We start from the raw sequence: 26,953 nt of genomic DNA on the forward strand, positions 1-26,953 counted from the left end.
CCATTCCAGAGATTGATGCTGAGAGGGCTTTTGAAACGTGCCCCCTCCCCCCCATATCTGAACATTTTAAATTAAAATTTAAATGTCAAGTTTCTTGAAATTGCAATCATTTAATATTAAAATACATGTTTCATGACATTGCTTTATTTGAAAAAATAATAATGTGTGTTTACTTAGTTAAAATGAAGATTGAAAAGTCCTTCTCCCCGTGATTTTGAAGTGCCCTTATGAATTAATTTTACACACAGAGAGAGGATCTAGTTCTCATTCCGTGGGTACTAGATTTCTTCCCTGTTTCAGGCAGCAAGAGCTTTCGGCGCGGGACTGTTAATAGCAGGTGTATGGCAGGCAGAAATCCAACAGGTGCAGCTGAGCCCCGCCCCAATCGCTGCAGCGATGGGAATTCCTTTAAAAAAAAACACCTTAAAAGGCACAAGTGGGCGGGTCGGAAAAGCGCCCTCCCCCGGGTGGGGGAAAAGAGAGAAATGCTATGCAAATCGGAACGCCTCTCATAGCCAATGGCAGAAGGGCAGGAAGGTATCAAGGGTGTGCCGGAACCAATCGGGAGGCGGCAGGTAGCTTGTGAATGGGGAAGGCTGGAGGAGGGAGAGGGAGGAGCCGCCGCGCGCTCAGCAGCGAGGCTTAAAAAATCACAATAATAACACTTCCCCCAAAAAAATCGTACAAAAAGGGCGAGCGATCGCAGGTGATCCAGGCGAGCGATCCTGGGGGAAGGCGAGGCCGGGCGCTGGAGGCAGAGGGCGGGGCCTGGTTCAGGGAAACCCGAGTGGAGAGAAAGTAACTTTACAAGGCGCGGCATGGCAGCGGCAGTAGCGGAACGCCCGGGCAGGCTCTGCGGACGGGAGCGGCGGCTGTGAGCGCGCAAGCGGAGAGGGCTGCTCGCGGGGCCAAGCGGAAGGTGCCCGGCTGGGCTCGGCTCGGAGGAGTCCCTTCCTGCGAGATCGCGGCAGGCTGAGAACGAGGGACTTGGAGAGAGAATAAACGCCCCGGGTTTTTAAATTTAATTTTATTTTATTAATATTATTACAATCCGGGTTGGCTTTGGAGTAGGTGGGAACCTGCGGGCGGCTTTCCTGTTTTCATCGTCGTCCAGCCGGATCAGGCTTCCTCCTCCTCCTCCGGAGCCGGTCCGGTAACCGGGCAGCGTTTAAGGGATCGGGCGGGCGCCGCCGGAGCGCACAGCCAGGCGAGGCGAGCGGGCGCCGGAGCGCTCCAGCCGCGCGTCATGGAGAGCGCGCACAGCTCGACGGCCGAGGAGGTGCTGCGGCGCTTCGGCGTGCGCGAAAGCTGCGGGCTGAGCGCGGAGCAGGTGCGGCGGAACCGGGAGAAGTACGGCGCCAACGGTGAGTCCTGCTGCGGCCGAAGCCGCCTCGCTCCCTACCGCTGGAGAACCGCGATGCCATCCACTGTAGCTTTCAGAACGGCGATGTCATCAGGATGGGTTTGGGGGTTGGAGCCAGGGTTAGCCCTACTCAGAGTAGACCCATTGAAACCATGTAGTCAAAGCGCTCTGCACCGGGCATGGCTCGCCCCCTCCCCCAAAAAGAATCCTGGGAACTGTAGTTTTTAAGGGTGCCGAGAATGGCAGCATCCTTCAACTATAGTTCCCAGGATCCTTGGGGCAGGGGAGGCATGACTGACTGTGGTGTAAGAGTGCTTTGAATGGATAGTCCTTCTGATTTCTATGGGTCTGCTCTTGGTTGCAGGGATGCCAACTGGAATAAAATAGGGGGGGGGCAGGTAAACCTCGCCCTGCATAATCATCTCATTATGTGTGGCACATGCACACCATTTGAATGACAATGTCTATCGACTTTGAGGGCCGCAGCTCCCTCAAATATTATGATGGGGGGCAAAGGGACCTCATCCACTGGGAGTTGGCTCTTATGCTGTTTGGGTACAACCCTTTATTTCCCACATAGCGGACTACCTTGAAAGGGGCCCACCTAAACAGAGAGTTTATAAACAGGGAGGTACTTTTAATGGTTGGGTGTCCTGTGGGGTTTATGTGGGGCTGGATAGGGTAGCTCTGTGGGGCATGGGAGTGCCATCCAGTTTGGGCTGTGGGTGGTAGGATCCTGAAGCCAAAGGTGACTGGGCAGAGAGAGACGGAGAGAAAAGTGCAATCGCCAAGAACCGCAGCCACTCCTTGTAGGTGCCCAAGAGCAGCACTATGAAGGCAAGAACCCTCTGCCCTTGCTTTCAGAGATAGACTGCCCCTAAGCATGCTAGTTCCATTGAGATGCCGCAACGGACAGCCATTAATTGGATCCCTCCTCTCGCGACTTTTGTCTGATCAGTTTTAAAATAAGCACTCAAAGAGGAGCCCTGCTGCTAGATCAAACCACAGGTTCCATTCAGCTGAGCAGGCTGCTTCCGTAGAAGTCGGCACAAGGCTTCCGGGATGTCTGCAAAAGCAGCCTTTTGCTCCCCTTTGTATTTGCCCCTAGTAATCTTACATTTACAGCCGGAATGCCCTGGACCCTGGAAGCTCCATTGAGAGAGCTCCGAAATGGCAGCTTTTATGCTTGGAGGGGAGGAGGAGCGACTGATTTATTATTTTTAAATGTTGCTTCAGAGGATAAATTGAGGTTAGGTTTGGAGACTGTGGCAGGCTGGCGGGTCAGAGATTATTTGGGCATGAAAGGCAAGGCTTGCACTGGCCATTGGTTACGGACCATGGTGGTCAAGGAAGAACTGGCTGGGCCCTGGGCAGGCCCTGGAAGACTGCTTTGCTTAGGAGTTACCTGGAAGGCGAATCATAGAATCGTGGAGCTGGAAGATGTCCCAAAGGTCATCTAGCGCAGTGTTTCCCAACCTTGTGCCTCCAGCTGTTTTTGAACTACAACTCCCATTATCCCTGACTAGCAAGACCAGTGGCAAGGGATGATGGGAATTGTAGTCCAAAAACAGCTGGAGGCACAAGGTTGGGAAACACTGATCTAGCGCAGCCCCCTGCCATGAGAAGTGCTTGGAGCTGCAATTGTGAATCTGGTCAAGCCTGGACCAGGGAGGGAGAGCAGGGAGCGAACACCTGGATTTGCAGAGGGCAGAACACCTGCTTTGACTACTGGAAAGGATGCAGTTCTGAGCATCTGAAGGAGTGGTGACCTAGGTCTTTGGGGAACTGCTCTGTGTTGGGACTTGGCTGGGGGTTGATGTGTGTGTAAGTTGGTGAATAGTGTGGGTGAATTTTGGGGTGCAGGTGATCTGGAAGATGCTTCTGGAGGGGGATTTGGGTCACAGGCAGAGTAAACACAGGAACATTAGCAAGCTGCTTTCTGTACCCTCGGTCTCTTACAATGTGTGTGCCTGAACCCATCTAGCTGGGTGTTCCCTACACTGACTGGCAGCAGCTCCCTAGGGTTTCGTGTAGGTAGTAGTCTTCTCATCCCTGCTTGGAGCTGCTGGAAGGAATTGAAATTGGGACTTTAGGCATGAAAAGCAGATGTGCTGCCACAGAGCCTTGACCCTTCCAACATTCCAGCACAGAACTGTAGAGTTGAAAAGAACCCTGAGGGTTCCCAGGACCCTTCAGTTCAAACCCTGACTCAGCCATGAAGCTCACTGGGTGACCTTGGGGCCAAGCACTACCTCTCCGTCTAACCTACCTCACAGGGGGTTGTGGGGATTAAATGAAGGCAGGGAAGAACCATGTTGGGGACCATGAACTTCTTGGAAGAAAGACGGTATATCCTTTATTTAGTTATTGCATTTATATCCCACCCATTTCTTCAAGGAGCACAAGGCAGAGCACATGGTTCTCCTCTTCCTCATTTAATCCTCACAACAGTCCTGTGAGGTAGGTCTGGCTGAGAGGCACAGCTTGGCCCAGGGTTAGCCAGTGAGCTTCATGGCTGAGTGGGGATTTGAACCCAGATCCCCCAGGTCATTGTCCGACACTTTAACCACTGTGCTACACCAGCTCTCCATTCGTACAATGAATATTCAGGGTGGAGTGTGCAGGAGCCAGATTGGCAGAGGTGGCGGGGTTAGGGAGTGTACTGCTTCAGGCTGTCACCCCACGTCTCACAGTATTGACCACTCTAGGGGGAGCCATTGTGGTCTAGATCAGCCTTTCTTAACCCTGGTTCCCCAGAGGTTGTTGGACTACAACTCCCATCATTCATGACGAGTGGTCTTGTTAGCTAGGGATAATGGGAGTTGTAGTCCAAAAAACAGCTAGAGACCCAAGTTTGGGGAAACATTGCTCTAGATGGTTCTTGTCATCAGGCTGGTGCTCTTAGATGTTGCTGGACCAGGCATCCCCAAACTCGGCCCCCCAGCTGTTTTGGGACCTCAATTCCCATCACCCCTGACCACTGGTCCTTTTAGCTAGGGATGATGGGAGTTGTAGTCCCAAAACAGCTGGAGGGCCAAGTTTGGGGATGCCTGTGCTGGACTCTCATCTCCCGGCCAGAGTGGTCAGTTGCCAGAGAGGATGATGGGAGTTGTAGTCCAAAGCATCTAGAGGGGAACGGCTGACTTGGAAATAAGGCCCACTGGGCTACTACTGTACGTTCTTTGGTAGCCACTCCCTCTAACCCAGGACAGATGATTATCATCCCTCCCAAACCCTGCAGGCCAACCTTGGCAGGTAGGCAGGACCACCCACCTGTCAGTCATCTGATACCTTAATTGTGTCAGGGGAATGGCAGGTGTCCTGCCCATCTGCCAGACCTGGCCTACAAAGGTGGGAAGATAGTGACAGGGGGATGGCTTGACTTTCCAGGGGGGCGAGAGTTCCATAAGATTTATTACTCTTATTATTAAGACTGTGCATGCAGCTTGTAGGCTTCAACCTGGCAGGAGCCGATTCAAATTATTGCATAGATTCTTGTGGGTGGAGTCCCTCCCCCCCTTCCTCTCCAATCCCAATTAACCTCCATCTCCAGGGCTCAGTCATGCTTAATGACATCACTGGAGCTTGCTTCCTGTGAGATCAACAGGGGCTGCCCCTAGGTCTCAGGTCTCAGGGTCCTGACCTAGCAACTCAAGTATTTTACTTGGATGGAATGTTCGCTATTGTATTGTATTGTATTGTATTGTATTGTATTGTATTGTATTGTATGTTTGCTCTTGTATTGTTCCTCACCTCTGCTGCAGATAGCTCAGATGGTAAGAGCACGAGACTCTTAATCTCATGGCTGTGGGTTCGAGCCCCAGGTTGGGCAAAAAGATCCCTGCATTGCAGGGGGTTGGACTAGATGACCCTCGGGTCCCTTCCAACCTTACCATTTTATGATACTTAGGGATAAGAGACCTGTGACCTTTGTTTCCTGCGGGCGCCACCTATCCCCCGAGACAATAAGATTTGGTTATCCCTACACAAAGAAGGGTGGAACTTGACACTGAGCCTCAGAACACAACCACACCTGAGTCAATATTTATCTGATTAGAAGAAAGCTCATTGGAAAGTCCTTATGCAGCCCAACCAATATTTGCATATGCAAATAGCTTTGATGAAGCTGAAATGAAGTGTGTGTGTTGGAAAATGGCAAAAGTTGGAGGATGGGTTGTGCCAGGTTGTTGGGTGTTTTTTTTAAGGCAATTAATTTTTTTTAAAAAAAACTTTGTAAAACTAAATTGAGTTTCAGAAGCAATTTGTGATCATCTGCGCAGCCTATTTTTAGAGGATGCATATTTGTCTCTCTGTGTGTGTTCTTTTAAAGGCTACTTATTGTTGGTGGGTAGAACGGAGGGGAGCCTGTTGTATTTCTGCAGCAAAGCCCTTTCTTGCAATGCTCTCTGGATTATAGAATTGTTGGGTTGGAAGGGAACCCAAGAGTCATTTAGTCCAACCCCCTTCAATGCAGGAATCACGACTAAAGCATCCATGACCGATGGCCGTCCAAGCTCTGCTTTTAAAAACCTCCATTGAAGGAGAGTCTGCCACCTTCCGAGGTGGACTGTTCCATTGTAGAACGGCTCTCGCCGGCAAAAAGTTCTTCCAGATGTTTAGTTGGAATCTCCGTTCTTGTAAATTTGGAGGGCAGGCCAGCCCTAGTATTGCATGGAGTGAGGCAGCTGCCTCGGGTGGCAGATACTGAGATGGAGGTAGTGAACTCAGCTGGGCATGCTATACAGCCTTCTCTTTGTTAGCCTTCTGTCCTTGGGTGCCATAAAGGATGCTAATTTGTCTTCAGCGTTAAGACTCAGCTGCCCAAGTGGGAGCACTATCTTGACACGTGCTTCGGACTGCAAAATGTCTTGGGCCGACTGCTGAATGGCTTTGATCAGGCACTGTCAACCTTCCTGCACCCAGGGGCACACTTGCAAACCAGAAAAATTGTTGTGTGCACCCCATACCTAGAGGCACACACTGCAACCTGTTCTTTCAAGCCTGAGTTGACCCTTTGGGTGTCAAGGAACAGTGTTAGAAACTCAGATATATAAGTTAACCCAGGGGTCAGCAAACTTTTTCAGCAGGGGGCCGGTCCAGTGTCCCTCAGACCTTGTGGTGGGCTGGACTATTTTTTGGGGAGGGGGGAAATGAACCAATTCCTATGCCCCACAAATAACCCAGAGATGCATTTTAAAGAAAAGGACACATTCTACTCATGTAAAAACACACTGATTCCCGGACCGTCCGCAGGCCGGACTGAGAAGGTGATTGGGCCAAATCCGGCCCCCAAGCCTTAGTTTGCCTACCCATGAGTTACCAGTACAGTAACTGCCAAAACGCACCTTAAACATAGCTTATGGTGGCCACAATGGTATGTCTAGGCGCCATTCCCCCTCTCCCAGTGGAGATTGTTATTGTAATTATTCTTTTTCATTTCATTTCTTTACCGCTTTATATTTTAAAGAAAATATATGGGATATATATGCAGTAAGTAAGCTCTTCTACTTACCTGCTTAAGAAAACTGGAGGGGCCAGCCAGGTGGAGATGTCAGTCACCAAGCTAGCATCCAGAGATTTCTAGGTGGTCACAACTGGACCTGCGCCAGTCACGATGAGCCTGGCGCCTGGCTATTTTCAAACACTGTTGGGGAAGACCTCTCCGGCCAGCTTGTGCACCGAAAGGCATCTTTCCACTGACCAGCTTGGCGGATCCTGAACTCGCACCCACCTCTGGCTTCTTTACAGGGATGGCTTTGGAGGTTGAAGGTGATCAACGGCTGCCATCTGGTGATCTCTTACTAGGCACTGCTGGACTTTGTGAGTCTTACTTCTGAGCAAACACGCATAGGATCAGGCTGGGTGCGAGTTAACCAGCCCTTCAGGATCCGGGATCTTCTGCCACAGGTGCTCTTGGCAGTTCCGCAGGAAATCAGGAGGGATTGAGCACAAGCTGATCTGCAAGGCGAATGCATTCTAAACTTCCTAGCCAACAATATTGGAAGCTGCCTTGAACTGAGTCGGAGTGTTGGCAAGGGACATTCCCAGTCCTACCAGGAAACACAGGGGATTCATCTCAGGTCCTTCTGCATGCAAAGGTCTGCCACTCACCTACCACTGAGCTACAGCTCTGTGGGTATAGATGGAGACCGCCAAGACCCTACAAATCTTCGGCGTTCAATTGAGCCTTTGGTTTATAATAGCACATTGCATTTTATTAAATCAGGGGTGGAGAACCCCCACCCCACCAGATGTTGGTACACTCCATCACTGACCAGTGACCATGCTGGCTGGGGCTGAGGTAGCTGGGAGCCACCAACATCTGGAAGTCACCAGGGCTGGCAACCCCTGGAAGAAAAGCTGCTGCGTTTTGTTGGGTGGCTAGATGAAACTGAAATTGGAAACCCTTCTTGACTGTGTAGAGAAATGGGGAAGATCATCTGCTTTGCATGTGAAAGGTCCAGGTTCAATTCCTGGTATTAGTTGGGAAGGACTGGGGAAACCCATTGGAAACGCTGGAAAGCTGCTGCCAGCCAGTGTTGACAGCACTGAGCTTGATGGACCAATAGTCTTCAGAGGCAGTGTGGTATAGCTGTTAACGTATAGGGCCTGGGAGACCAGGGTCCTCCCTCAGCCACAAAGCTCATAGGAAAGTCACAGCCTCTCTGCCTAGCCTACCTCACAGGGCTGTTGTGAGCAGGAGAACTATGTACACCATCTTGAGGCCCTTGGCAGTGGTGGACTTTGGGGTTTCAAATTTCAGCGGTGCCCTGTGCAACGCTAAAATGCAAACTGGCCGTGCTCCCCTAAAGCCGCCTCTGCTCTTGGAGGGAAGGTGGGTTAAGACTGTAACGATTAGAATTGTTGTTGTAGTTGTGTCCGACTCTTCGTGACCCCATGGACCAGAGCACGCCGGGCACTCCTGTCTTCCGCTGCCTCCCGCAGTTTGGTCAAACTCATGTTCATAGCTTCAAGAACACTGTCCAACCATCTCGTTCTCTGTCGTCCCCTTCTCCTTGTGCCCTCCATCTTTCCCAGCATCAGGGTCTTTTCCAGGGAGTCTTCATTTCTCATGAGGTGGCCAAAGTATTGGAGCCTCAGCTTCAGGATCTGTCCTTCCAGTCAGCACTCAGGGCTGATTTCCTTAAGAATGGATAGGTTTGATCAGTCTATGGGACTCTCAAGAGTCTCCTAGAGCACCATAATTCAAAAGCATAACAATTAGAATATGTGCCCCCAAATAATCAGTGAACTTGTTGCAAAGATATTTTTTATTTCTTTAATGTGGTTTTGTCCTGCTTTTCCTCCAGGGAGCTCAAGGTGGCATGCATGGTTATTTTCCTCCACATTTTAGCCTCACAACAACCCTGTGAGGTAGGTTAGCCTGTCAGTTAACATAAGAATATATATATTTAAAAAAAGAAATGCAAGTAAGGAGCTGGCCCTACCATTAGGCAGAGTCAGGAAGACACTTCGGGCAGCGTTGAGGTGAGCAGTGGCAGCAAGATGTCAGAGGAGAAAGCTGTGTGTGCTGCAACACCTGCCCTGTCCAAGCCTGTTGCCTATGAGTGCGGCCAGAGATCCCGTCCCATCACCAGTGTTGAAGTAAGCTGTCACTGCCAGGGTACAGAGGTGCCATCTTGGGCCCCACAGTGGAGGGGCTCAGCGCCGCAGTATACGCCTGTGACATCATGAACGGTGTTTAGCGCATGCCTTTGGCATCACGTGTGCACTCTGAACAAACTACAACTCCCAGAATTTTTTGGGGGGAAGCTGTGATGATCTAAAGTGGTTTCAGAGTGCTTTAAGAATATGGTGCAGCCTTTTAGTGGTACAGTGGTACCTCTGGTTATGAACTTAATTTGTTTCGGAGGTCCGTTCTTAACCTGTAACCGTTCTTAACCTGAGGTACCACTTTAGCTAATGGGGCCTCCCGCTGTTGCCGGGTGATTTCTGTTCTCATTCTGAGGTAAAGTTCTTAACCCAAGGTACTACTTCTGGGTTAGCAGAGTCTGTAACCCAAAGTGTTTGTAACCCGAGGTGTTTGTAACCTGAGGTACCACTGTATTTGGTCATAAGCTGGACTGAGGCCACAATGGCCAGGTAGGCTTCCCTTGACGATTTGCTCCTTTTCCATCTGACAATGTGCAGAACGGCTTGTTTATGATGGATGATTTTGCCGTCAGAGCGGAGCCCATTTATAAATTAACGGAACGCTGTTTCTTGGGAATGGTATTTATTTGTAATTCTATAATTAAAAGAAGGTTGTAGCTTGCTGCATCCTGGAAGGCATTCAGAGATCGAGCGCAGCCAAATTAAAGTGAATCATTCCTACGCTTTTTGGAGGCAGCTTCTTTGGAGACAGTCCAGTTGGTGGCGGTTTCTCCCATCAGAAACAAAAAAACCCCCCACCACATTGTTGTGAGGAATTGGCCCTCTTTGTAATCTTACAGGTGCTTAAAATGAGGGATGTGACCTTTTCCACAAATGAACAACCAAGCTCCCATCTACAAAGCAACTGTTTTTAAAGGCATTCATTGAAATGTGGTTTCGGGTTGGGACTGCAGAGTCCTGGGTTCAAATCCTACTTTGGCCCAAAATCTTTGGATGAGTCTCCAACCTGCCAGCTAAGATTTTCTTTGGAGACTCTGTTGTTGTCGGTTTTTATTTTTGTGAGGTGTCCAGTGGCCACCCCCACCGCGAAAGTTCACTGAGAAAGTTCACTGTGGTGACAAAGTATTGTTCCCAGTGGACTTCTGAAAGAAAAAATGGCTGCCACAGCTACCTCGTGCGGAGCCACCACCAATAAGTCTCCACTTCTGTCCCCCTCAAAAAATAGCTGAAATGCACCCCCTCAGTGTGTGAGCATGTTTTAACTTTTTTTTCCTAAGGGGGGTTGTGAATTAACTTGTGTTGATTGTTTTAATTATAGTGGACAGTGTTCTGGGTTTTCAATTGGAAGAGCAGTATATATATATCTCAAAATTTTAAATAATATATAATATATATATGTTCCTTGTCGATGGGATCAGGGAGGGACTTTGGTAATCTTTCGTAATATGATACCCTGCGCAAGCCCAAACTTTGTAGCATTTTAGGTAGGGTTTGAAATTAGCAGGGCGCCAGGCACATTTTGCACCTAAAAATTCTCCATTTGCGAGCACCTCAAAAAGTCTGGGTGCCCTTTTTTTGCGCCTGGTTGACAGTCAAGGAGTACTGAAATAATGTATGTGCTTTGAAGCCTCAAGGTATATGTTAAGGATAGGCAACATGTTAAGGAGTTTAACAATAAGGAGTGTTTTGAAAATTGAAGTATGGTACCATTATTTTTATTAGAAACAGCAAATTAAACATGTATTAACAATTTCTGCTAAAAATGTGTCACTTATGTGAATTGTGTGTTAGTTCATGCTTATCAAAATAATAAATGAAAATTGTTGCCACAATTGGCACCCACAACCCAGGTCCCAGGAGCCATTTGGCTCCTAGCTCTTCTATCCCAGTTTCTAACACTGAGTTTAGGGGAATGAGGGCCTCCTAACAGCTTTCAGCACCCTTCTTTTTTCATTTCACAAAACATAAATACTGCTCGGTTGTGTTTACCTTTAAGAAACTGTGGTTCCCAGGTTCTTTGGGGGAAAGCCACGACTCTTGAAAGCTGCTACATGGTGCTTTAAATGTACACGGTCACAGGGGGCTTAAGGCACCTTCCTGAGTAAACAAACTGCCTCCATTTCAAGGCAGCTATGAGTGGGGGAAAGGGATAAATAATAAATTCTGCCTTGAGGTGCAGATAGATATGCTGGTGCTTTGTTATTCCAGGGAATAGATGTCTTTGTTGCACCGGTTTGTGGGGTGCTTTTGCACCTCCATGTCCCAAATAGGAGGGGCAGCTCCCATGATATACTTCTCTTCAGTAAGGCACTGCTTCTCTAGGAGTGAATGTTGAATCCATGGGCTCCATCTACTTTCCTGCCCGTAGGACAAAAACTTGAGTCGTAATCCCATTTCCGGCTGCTGTTCCCAGTTTTCTTTTACTGGGATGATGCCAGTGGTTCTGTTTCCCACCCCATGGCGGTACTGAGCATGCTCAGTCCCCATCAGTGGTGCACCTTGGTGTGGGGGGGGGGTTCTCTAATTTCAGTGGCACCCTGTGCAGCACCAAAAATTGGTACCTACTTGCCTCTCACTTTCCATTCTACCTTATAGCTGTGGCACCCCCTGTGGCACATCCGACCCTGAAGCTCCGCACCCAGTGCGACCACGCCAGCCGTGCTCTCCTAAATCAGCCTTTGCCCTCATTGAGTCGCTTGGAGGTGTCCCATTCGGATTGGTTTGCCCACCCCCTTTTAAAATAGCTCCTTCATTTGGGTTGCTCGAAGTGGGGGAAATCCAAGCGAACATTCATCGCTTCGTTTTCTTGCATTTGCTCTTGCTTCCGTGTTCGTGGGACGTAGAGTCACCTGCCACCCCCAGTCTTGGAGCGGTGCAAGATTCCAGGTGTTGACCTGGGGTTCACGTTTCCTTTTGGGAATGAGGCACAGCGGATTTATGGTTTATTGACGCATCTGTGCAACCTGAAGCTGAGGCTCCAATACAGACATAGGCAAACTCTGCCCTCCAGATGTTTTGGGACTACAACTCCCATCATCCCTGACCACTGGTCCTGTTAGCTAGGGATGATGGGAGTTGTAGTCCCAAAACATCTGGAGGGCTGAGTTTGCCTGTGCTGCTCCAATACTTTGGCCACCTCATGAGAAGAGAAGACTCCCTGGAAAAGACCCTGATGTTGGGAAGATGGAGGGCACAAGGAGAAGGGGACGACAGAGGACGAGATGGTTGGACAGTGTTCTCAAAGCTACCAACATGAATTTGACCAAACTGCGGGAGGCAGTGGAAGACAGGAGTACCTGGCGTGCTCTGGTCCATGGGGTCACGAAGAGTCGGACATGACTAAACGACTAAACAACAACAACAACAACAACAACGTGCAGACACTTCAACTCTAAACTCAGGCTTATGTCCTTTTTCCATCTCATATAGAGACCCCTCTCTCTTGCTTTCTTCATGGCCCATCAAACTAGGTGATTACCTGAACACCTGACTTGGTTAGCTTCTAACACTTGCAGGTTCCAGGGATAGTGTGTCTGGCACCCAGTTTAACACCCCAAGCCTTGATTAAATTCCACCACTTACTGGATCCAGGGATTTATCGTGGTCTGGCACCCACAAACTCATAACACTAGAAGAATACAGTTGTGGGGCTGGAAGGGACCTCCCGGGGAGCCCTCCTTGTCATTGGTGGGCAGGGGGCAGAGGTAAAAGTGGGTGGAGCAATATACAGTAGGTCACATTTCAGTCATAGGAAAGTTCAGAGCCTTCTGCACACACACACACACACACACACACACACACACACACACACCTCCATGTAGGGCAAGACAAAGGCATGATCACATTTCAGGAACTCTTCCCAGCCAAGCAAAAGCACTTGAGGACGCTGCTATGCAGGGCTTTTGATGGGTGGCACCCAGGGAAGAGTCTCAAGGGATGGATATGGATGCCGGGGGTGTGTGCATTTGTGCTGTGGAATAGAGGTTCTTTCCCTAGGATTTGGAGGAAGACAGCTTGTTTCGAAGGATCTGGCGAGTTCACAGCCAGATCTGCAATGTGTAGATTCGTTAATCTCTCCTTTTTCTTTTTAAAAAGTGATAAATGGTTGCTAGGAAGAAATTGTTTGCTTGTTGCATAACCGTGTGTGTGTTCTGCACACACACACACACACACACACACACACACACACACACCGGCTTCCTGCTTCCATTATGCTTTTATTATTATTATTATTAAGTGCCAGCTAAGCTTCAGAACAGCTTGATCCGTAAAATGTGCTGGGAGGGACAAGGCAGACCTTAGCAGATTAGTTTGTAGACTTTCCAGATTTTCTTCTGCTTTTGCATCTCGTCTTGCCTTCTGAGAGCCAAACCCGAGGCTCTGCGGCAGATGTGTGAACAGTCCTCTGGCGTTTTTTTACGCAGGAAATGGAGCAGTGGGGAGGGCGGTGGCAGGGAGGGTAAGGCAAGTTGACCCTCTCCCCTCTCTGACTTCTTTTTCTCCCATGAGAGACAAGCGCCCTGAACTTTCCTGGCCTTATAACAACAAGAAATGACACAGGTGCCCTCTTTCTATTCAGGTATTTAGCTTTCTGATATGGCATTGGGGGAGAAAAGAGAAACGTGTTTTTTTTTTAAAACAACTTCCTGACTCATCCAGCTTAACTTTCTGTTCTTCAGCACATCGCCCACCTTCCAGCCCCCGATGCACACACTTAAAACCGTCTGATTCATAAACATTCAGTCCGCCCCACCCCCTTCTCCCAATCCCTTTTTCCTCTGGGGAAATCCAGATTACATTCAAAATGCCTTGGGTGCTTGATAATTTAATTTAAACAAGCCCTGAATTTTGAATTGGGGAAAGATTTGCTTTCACTTTTTAAAGCCTATTGGGCTGGCAGCAGCAGCAGCAGTGCAGCTACAAACACGGGAATTTGGATAGAGGGGAGTTGTGCCCCGAGCTTTGTTTGGATTCGTACGATGGGCTGTTGCTCATGCTTGAACATGAGAAGAGCTTGCTGGATCAGGCCAGTGGCCCATCTAGTCATCCAGCATCCTGTTTTCACAGTGGCCGACCAGAGGCCTCTTCTGGGAATCCCGCAAGCAGGATTCAAACGCAAGAGCAGTCTCTTCTCCTGGGGGCTGAGGTTCTGATATTCACTTTAAAAATAAATCAGAAAATGTCTTCACCCTGCTCTTTGATCAGTAAGATGCTCAAAGTGGTTAATATGACATTAGGAAGAACTTCCGGAATGCAAGAGCTGTTCAACAGCAGACTCTCCTTGTGGGAGGTTTTCAAGCAGAGGTTAGATGGCCATCTGCCAGGGATGTATTTTGCGATTCCTGCATTGCCGGGGGTTGGACTAGATGCCCTTTCCAATTCTATGATTCTGTGGCCTCTGATTTTGCAAAAGCTGCATAGCCTTCAACGCCCTCTGTCTTGTCACTCTTGAATCCTGATATATCCCAGCCATAATTTCAACTGATGCGTAGCATTTACAGTGGTACCTCGGGTTACAGATGCTTCAGGTTACAGACTCTGCTAACCCAGGAATAGCACCTCAGGTTAAGAACTTTGCTTCAGGATGAGAACAGAAATTGTGCGGCGGCAGCAGGAGGCCCCATCAGCTAAAGTGGTGCTTCAGGTTAAGAACAGTTTCAGGTTAAGAACAGACCTCCAGAATGAATTAAGTACTTAACTTGAGGTACCACTGTATATCCTGCTCTCCAGCTGGAAAGGCTCCCAAGGCAGCTTACATCTCAACAAAATACAGTGTGGTCCCTACCCTTGGGCTGATCTAAGAAGGCATGGCACAAAAGGAAAATGGAACGGGGAGGAAAGAGGATGTGTCCATTCTCTTTTAAAGCCATCTAGGTTGGTGACCATCCCTGACTCCTGCAAGAGTGAGTTCCATAGTTCAACTGGCCGCTGTGTGAAGAAGGATTTTCTTTTATCTGTCCTGAATCTTCCCACATTCAGCTTCATGCGATGCCCACGGGTTCTTGCAGGGAAAACATTTCCCTATGCACTTTCTCCACGCCACGCATAGTTCTGTGAACCTTTTTCATGCCACTTCTCCCTGGCTTTTTCTCTAACATATGAAGTCCCGAACACTGCAACCTTTCCTCATAGCTGAGCCGCTCCATCCCCTCAATCATTTTGATTATCCATTTCTGGACCTTTCCCAACTCAAATAGGATATTGTAGAGTCGGAAAAGGTTCAGAAAAGAGAGGGGGGGAAACTGGGTAAAGAGAGACAGCTTGGCTAGTTAACCCCTCAAAATATATACAGTGGTACCTCAGGTTAAGAACTTAATTTGTTCTGGAGGTCCGTTCTTAAACTGAAACTGTTCTTAACCTGAGGTACCACTTTAGCTAATGGGGGCTCCCGCTGCTACTGCGCGATTTCTGCTCCCATCCTGAGGTAAAGTTCTTAACCTGAGGTACTATTTCTGGGTTAGCAGAGTCTGTAACCTGAAGCGTCTGTAACCCGAGGTACCACTTTACCTCACTCTTTCTTTTCCTGCTGTGAATAGATTTTCCTCTTCAGAAACACATCCCTCAAATGGGAGGCATTGATATAAAGAGTGCAGTGAGCATGACTTTCTGAAAGCAGCATGAAAGAGATAAACTTTGTGGCTCAGAGAGAGTTGACATGGGGGTGCGTGTGTGCGGGGCGGGGAGCGACTCTGCGGCTTCTCGACTGTTTCCATGACGCGCTCTCTGTGTTTGTGAGATTCATTCTTCCGTCGGATTAAAGCCTCCCTAACCGTTTTCGCGAGAAGCTGCTGGGGCCGAGCTGGAGGGCTGCCAGCTGCTTCCCAGATGGTGGAAAGCACGGATCGTATCAAATAATTGTTTTGTAATCTGCACACACCCATTCGCATGGCTGGACGTTGCAAACCTGGTCTCCTAGGTTCTTCTCTGAATGGTAAAGTGGTACCTCAGGTTAAGAACTTAATTCGTTCTGAAACTGAAACTGTTCTTAACCTGAGGTACCACTTTAGCTGATGGGGCCTCCTGCTGCTGCCATGCCGCCATCGTGCGATTTCTGTTCTCAGCCTGAAGCAAAGTTCTTAACCTGAGGTACTATTTCTGGGTTAGCGGAGTCTGTAACCTGAAGCATCTGTAAGCTGAAGCGCCTGTAACCCAAGTTACCACTGTACTTAGGCCGTGTTCGCACCATACACACGAGAATTGCTGCAAGACAGGCTTCCAACTCCACAGTTCCGTGGTTGGAAAAGAAAGAAAGAATTCTGCATGGTTTCCGAAACAAAACCAGTCCAGGGAGGCGGGTTAAGATGCTCTCTTTCCTGGCCTGCCACAGGGCGCACAGCTTTTTTGGGGATGTTTGGCTACCCCCAAAATAAAGTGGAAGCCAGCATGGGATGCAAGCGCCCCATTAATCTATCTGGGTTTTTAAGTTTTCACTTAAGTTCAACTCCCCCATCCATGCCCCCACCCACCCACTAAATCAAATAAATACATAAAAATATTTAAATAAAAGTAGAAAGAATCAGAATATTTGAAATTGAAATGCTTACTGCATTGGGAGAAAAAAAGGAGGAATTTGAGAAGGAAGTGCTGAAAAGGTTTTCAGCAAATCCAAGAAATCTTGTTTTAGTTTAGATTTTTTTAAAATAAGGTAAAAAAGGGCAAGCCCTTTGTAATTTTGCAAAATATACTTGTTAACCGCGTGAAAAGTAGTCCCTGGTGTTAATTTTTTATATTTAGTTTTCAAATGATGGAAGATTTTTGATTTCTCTTGAGTGCTTGGGATCAAAAGAAAGTAATTTAAAACAACTGTTGTTGAGAAATTTCAGTTCAAAATCTCCCAGAGCCAGACAGAGGATGATGGCAGGTGCCATCTCACATAAGTCCTGGCTATGCCCATGTGGCCTCATCGTTAAAAAAGAAGGAGTGGTTCTTTAGCCGAAAGTAAGAGTTTAAAGGTGGGAAACATTTAAGGAGCAACTTGCATAAACCTCAATGACTTTTCACTGACTGATGCACACAAATACCTCCTCACCCAGGTCTTTAGCAAAGAAACAGCATGAATCACCCAATCTGAAGCTGTCTGCCACCTGCTGCCAGCTCACCTTGTGTGTTTTAAGGACCTTTTAAGGGTGCTTTAATTCTGTATAGATAGTGGCTGTTTTATTGCTCTGTTCCTGGGACCAGCTGGTGAAGGGCGGCTTAAAGATACCTTAAACAAATGTGCTGATATCTGAATGGTGCAGCAAGGCTGTTTCAAGTGGAGATGAAAATTTGGACTTTTGTTTTAGGTGGTCCCCAAATAAAGCCATTCCTGGTGTGAGTCACAAGAAGAGCACTTAACAGCTTCTCCTGGTTGGTTTTCCCCTGTGCATACCTTTGTAAACCAAGAAAACTTTAATATATATTTTTTAAAACAAAAACAAAAACAACCCACATGGGACACATTCTTTCTTTCTTTCTGCTCATCAATATGTTAACATTGCATGGAGCAAAAAAAGTAAACTAAGGCCAAAAGTTCTGTGGGATGCTTTTTTTGTTGTTGTTGTTATTAAAATGGTTGAAATTTGGAGGCTATACTACCAAGAAGGAAACAATAAACTGGAATGACTATATTGGATGTTGGTGTAATTTCTGCGGCGGTGAAGTATACCCGGTATTAGAAATTAGCCAGGTGCATTTTGTGCCAGGAGCGGGTCCAGTTGTGACCACATGGAAATCTCTGGATGCCAGCTCTCTTCAGCAGGCAAGTGGAAGAGCTCATTTTTTGCATTTATATCCCACCTTTTTCTCCAAGGAGCACATGGCTCACTCCCCTCCTTGGTTAATCCCTACAATGACCTTGTGAGGGAAGTTAAGAGGCTGTGACTGGCTCTAAGCTCACCCAGTGAGCTTCCTGACTGAGCGGGGATTTGAACCCTGATCTCCCGGATCTTAGTCTGACACTCTAACCACTACACTACACTGGCTTCCTAGAGTGCGTCTGCTGTGGGGAAGCTATATAAATTAAGCAAGCAAATAAATATGGGGGAAGCAAAATGTCACTTCGAGAAGCATCTGAAATATTTTCCTTGAAGCTTGAATTGCTTTTATTCTGAACTGTTGTATTTTAATGTGCTGTAAACTGCATTGAGATCCTGTCTTTAAAATATAAAGTGGCATAGAAATGATGATGATGATGTCATTGAAACAACAAAAAAGGCACCTAGACATTCTGCTGTGGTGACCATAACCTAGGTTTAAGGTGCCATTTGGTGATTTGCTTAAGGCTGCCATACCTTACTGGCGAAATGGCGTCTGGGCGGATTTTTGCTGAAAAGGCAAAATGCCCAGGAAAGCCTGGACATATGGCAAATACAGTGGTACCTCGGGTTACATACGCTTCAGGTTACAGACGCTTCAGGTTACAGACTCCACTAACCCAGAAATATTACCTGGTGTTAAGAACTTTGCTTCAGGATGAGAACAGAAATCGTGCAGCGGTGACGCGGCGGCAGCGGGAGGCCCCTTTAGCTAAAGTGGTGCTTCAGGTTAAGAACAGTTTCAGGTTAAGAATGGACCTCCGGAACGAATTAATTACTTAACCCAAGGTACCACTGTAGGGGGAGATGCTCCCCCCAAAAGCTCGACAGTTTTGGCCAAGTGCCACCCAGGAAGGATTTCAACCATGTTCAACCCTGGCCCTATTTATCCGAAGGTTATTCCACCTTTCATGGAGGTGTGGCTTTGGGAGGGTGGAAATCTGTTTTTCTTGCCCCTGTGCAGCATAATTCCCTAGGTACCTGTCCCTGGCATTAGCTAACCTGCTGTTTCCTGGCATTTCAAAACTCTGCTGCATATATATTTTTAACACAATCAGAAGAGGGGCAAGGTGGAACGAAAATGAATTCAAAGGAATGAGCTGCTGGTTGGTTGGTTGGTTTGGACCGGGGAGGGGGGGTTAGTTGCATTTGTGCTTTTTTACATGTTGCCACAAAATCCCAATTTCTATGGTTGCTGCTGGAGAAAATAGATGGTTCTGTGTACGCTGAAATTCTCTGGAAATCAGGGGAGGGGGGCAGTTCCAGTTCCTAAGAGTCTTTTGTTTCTTGCACAGCTTCCTCCAAGGAGCTCAGAATAGCTTGCATGTTCCTTCCCCCTTCTCATCCTTACCACAACAGCCCCACGAGGTAGGCTTGGTGGACAGTGACTGCGTAGTAAACTTTGCGGTCGGTTGTAGAGCCAGGTCCCCTTGGCTCTAGTTGCCAAACTTTTCGAACTCAAATTCTGAGAGAGGGGGTGCAAAATAGCAATATATACGAAATCAGAATGACAGCCACCTCAGGATAACCTTAGGCTTAGCGTGGGAAGTTAGCCATGCCCTGCTGGTCCCGTTTGGGGAGGTGAAGAAACATTTACTGCTACTAAGACAGAGGTCAAAGGTTTGACCCCAAAGGTTTAAGAAAGGGCTGTAGATTTTGCCTGCTGAAGGTGTAACTCCAATCTCCAAGAGCATCTCTACTAGTTAGGTTGGAGAGACCCATGTGCTAGACCCATATTTCCAGAACCATGAGGACTGGAGTCTTGGTTTATTTTGAAAGGAAGGACCGTAGTTCAGTGGTAGAGTATCTACTTTGCATTCCAGAAGTCTCAGGTCCAACTTCCAATGGCATCTCCAGGTAGACTCCTTCCTGAAACCCTTTAGTGTACTGTAGACAATACTAAGATAGGTGGACCAGTGGGCTGATTCAGTATTTGATTCCGATTCCTATGTTCCTAACCCCAATATTGCCTGCTGAATGAATCCACAGCGTCACAAGAAGATTCCTGCATTGCAGGGAGTTGGATGAGATGACCCACGTGGTATTTTACAACTCTACAGTTCTGTGATTCACTGAGAAGCCGTGGGGACGGACGCCAATTCCAAGGACCGTCTGGCGGTTCCCTCCCTGCGAGAAGTGAGGTTACAGGCAACCAGGCAGAGGGCCTTCTCGGTGGTGGCGCCCGCCCTGTGGAACACCCTCCCATCAGAACAGAGGCGTAGCGTGGGGGGTGCAGGGGGGGCCAGCCGCACCGGGTGCAACATCTGGGGGTTAGGGAAATCCACGGGTTAGTGGGCGCAAATCCATGGGTTAGGGGGCGCAAATTACTTGCCTTGCCCCGGGTGCTGATAACCCACTGCATCAGAAGTCAAGGAAATAAACAACTATCTGACTTTTAGAAGACATCTGAAGGCAGCCCTGGTTAGGGAAGTTTTTAGTGTTTTATGGTGTTTTTGATATTATGTTGGGAGCCGCCCAAAGTGGCTGGGGGTATAAGTAATAAATAATAATTTTATTTATTTATTTATTTATTTATTTATTTATTTATTTAATCAATCAATCAATCAATCAGTGGACATGTTACTCAGCTGGGTGAGCCAATGTTCTGAAGTCCGTATGGGTCATACAATTTCAGCTTCTTCCCTTTTCTGTCTGGTGCTGACCTTTGTTCAGAAATGTAAATTATGTTCTTCAGAAAAGAGCAATGAGGAAATGGGCTGGAGGCTATTTGTTCGAAATATTTTTTGGTGTGCCAGGTGTGGACATCTTTGGGTGGGACGGACATCTCTTTGACACATGCTTGTGTCGGATAACTGTGCCTGCCGAACAGTATGTCCTTAGGAACTGTGCTTTGCAAATGTCAAAACGCCACATCGCCTGAGGGGCAGGAGTGATGATTGAACCAGATAGCAGGGGAGTGTGGGTCAGGGCGGCTGCACCCATGACAAATTGTGTGGAAGAGTGGATTTTCGCCGGTGCTAACTTGGTGTTACGCAGACTTTGGAGAGACAAACTCCCTCTTCGCCACAGCTTTAAAAGCACTCAAAGTGACTTGATTTGGATCTGATGCACGAGAACTAGACTCATCACAAAATCATTACTGTGATTGAATCTATGTGCCCACCTTTTGCCAGTGGGCTGCCACATATTCTAAAACAGAACCAAAGGATTGTACAAAAAATGTACAAAATCATTTGGTTCTATCCAACTACAGTATGTCTTTCCCACAGTATACTCATTGAAATTAATGGAGCTCAGATAGACATAGCTGTTAATTTCATTGGCTTTCTCCTCTCCTGAGGAGAATGCAACTGAATTAAAATACACATCTGCACACTTTGTGTGTGTGTGATTCAGGCAATGTGCTTCAGTTTTAAACACCTTGGTAAAAATACACAATCAGTTAAGGCAGGGGATCCCCAGCCTTTCTGAGGCCAGGTGAGTCATTTGGAATTTTTAGAAAGTTTTGTGGGCTCCAACACAACACGGCTGTGGTGAGGAGGGTGTGTAGCATAATGCAAGTTGACTACCGTACGTCAAAGAGCAGGAAAAGGCCACAGTCACGCTATACTGCCACAACAAGATGGCTACCCCATGGAACTTGTTATATGCACATAAATGATCATCTTGTTGCAAAAGCTAAAATCTACTACCTATTTTAGATAGCTGTTTTTGTTTGCTTTCTATACCACCTAAGATATTATAGCCAAATTTTGCATGATGGGTCCTGGGATAAAGGAGCAACTTTTTGTTTGTTTGGATGCAACTAGACGCCATTTTGAATCAAGATGGCTGACTGAACCTTTGAAAACTGCACAATTCCCCCCCCCCCTTAGGATTCCCAAATAATGTCAGGTTATGAGACTGCTGATCTGAATATATTTACTGTATGTCCGTAAACTGTAGCATCACCGTATTAAATAGCAACAAATAACTTTTTAAAACAAATAATTAAAGGAAGCTTCAGGCGCCATCAGCAATTAAGCAAACCTATTTTGCTCATGTTGATGCTCAGACAAAGAGACATCTGCAGCTGCTAATTAAACTGTTCATAAGTAATAAAGAATAGTTAATTATCACATTGAGAATTGGCAGTATGGTCCTTTTGGAAATGTTTTGTTTACAAATTATTATTATCATGGATTTATTAATTGCCTTCTAAACCACCGTCTCAAAGAGATTTACACAGAAGGTGCTAGGTATTTCTAGCGAAGGCAGACACAGTGTCTATAATGGAACACTTTTCTGGATTTAATTTTTTTTAAAGTTTGAAAAGCTGTTGATCATACAATTTTTCAAAAGCAGAACGTGGAGCAAAATTATTGTAGCTACTTCCTTGGCAGTGAAAATTCAGATCCTCTGTTTCCCCACTATCACAAAAGTGATTGCAGTTTAGATATGGTATTTTCTTCTACCTCCCCTTTGTAATAGCAGCTGTTCAGTGTTCAGATCTGACCAATTTGAATGCTCAAAGGGAACTTTTCTATTAAGGTCAAAGAGGACTCATAGCCACCCATTTTTTTAGTTTTGTATGGAGTGCTGTGAGTGGGCAGGTCAGGGAATACTTGGAGAACACAGCTGTGAGGAAGTCAGACAAGAACTTTATTGTCTCTGTCTTCCGCAAGGACAGACACAACAAATGCCTGACTCCACCCACATACAGTAAATCCAGTGCCATCTAGTGATAAAATGCTATTAATGACACTATCCACCGAAAGCCTCAATGAAACTTAAATTTCTAATTTTTGCATGAACGATGGAACAATCTGTGAAATAGGTCTGGAGGAACGCCATATTGGTTAACTGCCTTCTCCAGAAGTGAAAACTTGGGAAAATACAGGTCTATCCCTCTTTTGCTGCTGGATGCAAATGTCTTGGAATCTGTTGTCAGTCATGTGCATAGTCCTCAGCCAATGGCTAAATAGCCTAGTCGGTATCCTCTGATGTTTTGTAACTAAACCTGTCTCTGGTCTCCAAATTACTGTAGGCATATCATTACTCCAGATGCACCCACTCGACCACTTTGAATGGCAGATTTGGCACTCTTACAGGTGCCATATTAATAATACCTGTTCCACGTTTGTAAGAGCTCAATCTTTTAATGTGGCATCACCTGCACTTTGGATGCAAGTTATAATCTGTTTTAATTTCTAGTTTCAACTTTTTGAAATTGTCGTCGTTAATTCTTCCTGTTGATAATTTCATTATGAATTTTATTGCTCAATAACTTTGGCTGCCCCCACCAACAAAAATCCTTGCTACGCCCATGACCCTCTTTGAGTTTTACAGTTGAGCGGTGTATACATTTTATGAAATAAATAATGAATAAAGGAGGTCCTCTGAAGAGGAAACATCAATCCGTTGGTTAGAATCTTACGAACCTCTTAAAAAGGAAAAGAGCCTATAGAAACAAATACCTAAATAGGAAAAGAAAGAGGAAACAAAACACTTTGAAATAAATGTTTTTATTTGTGCATTTAGATCTATAGACGATTCAAAGAAAGAAAACAGTATCTATTATTTTTTAAAGTTTTTAATGAAAAGGAGGAACAGAAAATATAAATTAGACACTCAGATCAATTGCAAATTACTGTCTAAATTTTTTGTATTAGATTTAAGTTGTTATTGACACAGTTCAGTGGCACTGCCTGAGCAGCTTGCCTGGGAACACAGTTCTGCCTATTATCTCAAGAGCTTGCAAGCCTGACGTGGCTGGGTGGGACTCCACCCCTCCCCTTCTCTCTTGAAGAGAAATGAGGTGTGACTCTTGCCACTGCAAGCATTCTGCCCTGGAGGCTTCTTGCATCTTCCTTTGTGACTTGACAGCCTTTTAGTACCTGTGGGGCAAGAAAAACCTAAACAAAGCTGATCTTGGCATCTCTCTTTCTCCAGTGTGTGTGTTGCCTCTTATGCAGCACCCAGTCAGATGGACAGGGTCCACATAATTAAAAAGTTATTTAAAATTGTTATTATTAAATCAGACAATTTGATTCCGTACAATTGCATCTTCCAATCAAATGGAGCTTCCCTGTTCAGGAACAGCCTCCCAAATGCCTCTTCCTGCAGGGCAGCAGCAGGAAAAACATTGCCACCTTTGTGTCCAAATAGTGGGCTTCCTGGAAGCCTGTCTCTTTGGCCACAGGGCTAAGAAGCCAGATCTCGAGAAAGATGTAATATAGATATGATAATAAACAATATGCCCCTCCCCTGCCTTAAAAAAATAATAATTCAGAAAGGTCCTGACTTATGCTGTCAGCACCCATGACACAAGAGCCGTTAGGCTGCTTTTGGTCTGGTTATGGTTTGGTTTTTTCTTTTCTTTTTTTACCTCTCCACCCATTCTTTCCTTCCTGGAAAAGAAAATACAGACCACTGAGATAGCAAGTGCCTGATTGTACTGATTGGGTTTTGCATGGGTAGCGAGAGTTACGTTTTTATGCAAAACTGTACTCCTGAGGTACCACACACTCAGGAAGAAGTTGGCATACCAACAAGGCGGGAGGCGCGCGGGGGGGGGGTTCTGCCTTGTTCAGAGGGGCCTTGCCCCCCACCTTCCCACCACATTTCGTTTGCAAGGGTTTTTGCAAACCATGTAAAAAAGGAAGAAAGCTTGCAGCAGTCGGGACTCCTTAACTTAGCGAAAAGCAAGCCGGAAGTGACATGGCAGGGGTTTTTGAGCTGGTTTTGAGCTATTTTTCATGAAAATCGCCCAAATCTGCACTACTGACATGGGCTGCCATATGTCTGGATTTTCCTGGATATTTCAGCGATTTCCGCCCGGACTCTGCTTAATGGGGCTGAATACGGGCTGTGTCTGGAAAATTCCAGACCTATGGCAACCCTAGTACCCCATCCATCTGACTGGGGTGCCCCAGCCACTCTGGGCGGCTTCCAACATATATAGAAACATAATAAAACATGAAACATTGAAAGGTTTCTCTCTACAGGACTGCTGTCTTCTAAAAGTCAGCTAGTTGTTTATTTCCTTGACATCTGATGGGAGGGCGTTGCACAGGGCGGGTGCCACTACCGAGAAGGCCCCCTGCCTGGTTCCCTGTAACTTCACTACCCGCAGTGAGGGAGCTGCCAGAAGGCCTTCGGAGCTCAGTGTCCGGGCTGAGCTAAGGGGGTGGAGACGCTCCTTCAGGTATACAGGGCCAAAGGCGTTTAGAACTTTAAAGGGCAGCACCAACACTTTGAATTGTCTTTGGAAACATACCGGGATCCAATATAGGTCTTTCAGGACCGGTGTTATATGGCCCTGGCAGCCACTCCCAGTCACCAGTCTAGCTGCCACATTCTGGATTAGTTGTGGTTTCTGAGTCACCTTCAAGGGTAGCCCCACGTAGAGCACGTTGCAGTAGTCCAAGCGAGAGATAACCAGAGCATGCACCACTCTGGCGAGACAGTCCGCGAACAGGTAGGGTTTCAGCCTGCATACCAGATGGAGCTGGTAGACAGCTGCCCTGGACACAGGATTAACCTGTTCCTCCAAGGCCGGCGACACGAGTGGCGCTGTGGGTTAAACCACAAGCCTAGGACTTGCTGATCAGAAGGTTGGCGGTTTGAATCCCTGCAACGGGGAGAGCTCCCGTTGCTCGGTCCCTGCTCCTGCCAACCTAGCAGTTCGAAAGCACGTCAAAGTGCAAGTAGATAAATAGGTACCGCTCCGGCAGGAAGGTAAATGGCGTTTCTGTGTGCTGCTCTGGTTCGCCAGATACGGCTTAGTCATGCTGGCCACATGACCCGGAAGCTGTACGCCGGCTCCCTCTTCCAATAAAGTGAGATGAGCGCCGCAACCCCAGAGTTGGCCACGACTGGACCTAATGGTCAGGGGTCCCTTTATCTTTACCATGGATGGCTATGAGTCCAAAATGACTCCCAGACTGCACACAGTTACTCCATTCAGAACCAGGGAATCCCCCACACCTGCCTACCCCCCCTCTCCTCAGAAACAGTACTTCTGTTTTTTCGGGATTCAACCTCAAAGACAGATTCATGGAGGATGCAGCTATAAGTGATGGCTATATGCTGCATTTGCAGTGATGCTTCTGAATACCAGTTGCTGGAAGCCAGAGGAGGGGAGATGGCTCTTGTGTTCGAATCCTGCTTGTGGGTTTCCCACAAGCATCTGGTTGGCCGCTGTGGGAACAGGATGCTGAGATGGTGGTCCATTGGCCTCATCCAGCAGTCTCCACCCTGGTACAGCTGCTCTTGCCGCTTTTTGGGCTCTGGCTCAGCTCCTGCGCTTAACACCAACTTTGCAACTTTTACAAGGGCTCTGCAGGTTGTCGAGAGGCGACAAAAGCGAGGCTGTTCTGTTTCTCTCTCCCCCCCACCCCCCCAGCTGCCGCCGCCTTTCTCCACTGGCTCACCACATTTTCCTTATTTTAGTCCCGCTGTTGACCTTGGGAGGTGACAAAATGGAAAATGATTATGGGGAGCTGAAAAAACAAAAAACAAAAAGAGTGGGAAACAAGCCTCTCTGTCGGCTTTTGCTTGTCAATTTGTAAGCGGTTTTTATCAGAGCGCAAGGCTCCTTCCTGTTCCCAGAATACAGTGCAAAGATGCAATTTTTCTGTGCCCTCCCCCCCCCACAACCCAATTGTGTTTGAAGGAAGACGCACATTTTGATAACACCTAGAAATATCTCCACTGCCTGGCTTGCTTGCCTGCACGGACCAGGAGTTCTGTCGACCTGCTGTGCTTCGAGGGATGGGGAGGGACATGAAGTACTTTGGATGCTGTTGGCTTGCAACTCCCACCAAGCCCAGCCAGCATGACCAGTGGTTAGAGGTGATGGGAGTTTTAACCCAGCAGCATGTGAAAGGGGGCCGCAGGTTTTCTTTAGTCCTGCTGCATTTCCTATAGGACATTAACAAAAAAAAACAAAACAATTGGGATTAGAGAAAACTCATGGAAGGCTATTTGGGTCTAATGGCTGAGATAAAGCCTCCCTGTGCAGGGGCAGTGTACCTGTGAATGCCAGTTGCTGATGGGAGAATAATGGGGAAGGGCTCTTTATGACACTTTTGGAAACAGTGCTCCCTAGGTAACCCAGCTGTCCCCCAGGGGTACGGTATCGCCCACTTTGTGAACCATTTGTCTAGGCCCTAGATTCTAGGGCAGCCTTTCTCAACCTTTGGGTCCCCAGTTGTTGTTGAACTACAACTCCCATCAC

At 47.2% G+C, this 26,953-nt stretch overlaps 1 protein-coding gene across 1 annotated transcript in view; it reads left to right on the top strand.

The window, feature by feature from the left end:
* The first annotated feature begins 602 nt into the window (after positions 1 to 602).
* ATP2A3 (ATPase sarcoplasmic/endoplasmic reticulum Ca2+ transporting 3) overlaps positions 603 to 26,953 on the top strand; it is an 89,966-nt gene continuing 63,615 nt past the window's right edge. Inside the window, exon 1 of the mRNA XM_083714415.1 lies at positions 603 to 1,364. Coding sequence (XP_083570541.1) covers positions 1,247 to 1,364 — 118 coding nt within the window. The 5' untranslated portion in view covers positions 603 to 1,246. The remainder of the gene's footprint in view (positions 1,365 to 26,953) is intronic.

Source organism: Podarcis gaigeae, assembly GCF_964106915.1.
Source record: "Podarcis gaigeae genome assembly, chromosome: 15".
In the NCBI taxonomy this organism is placed as follows: Eukaryota; Metazoa; Chordata; class Lepidosauria; order Squamata; family Lacertidae; genus Podarcis; species Podarcis gaigeae.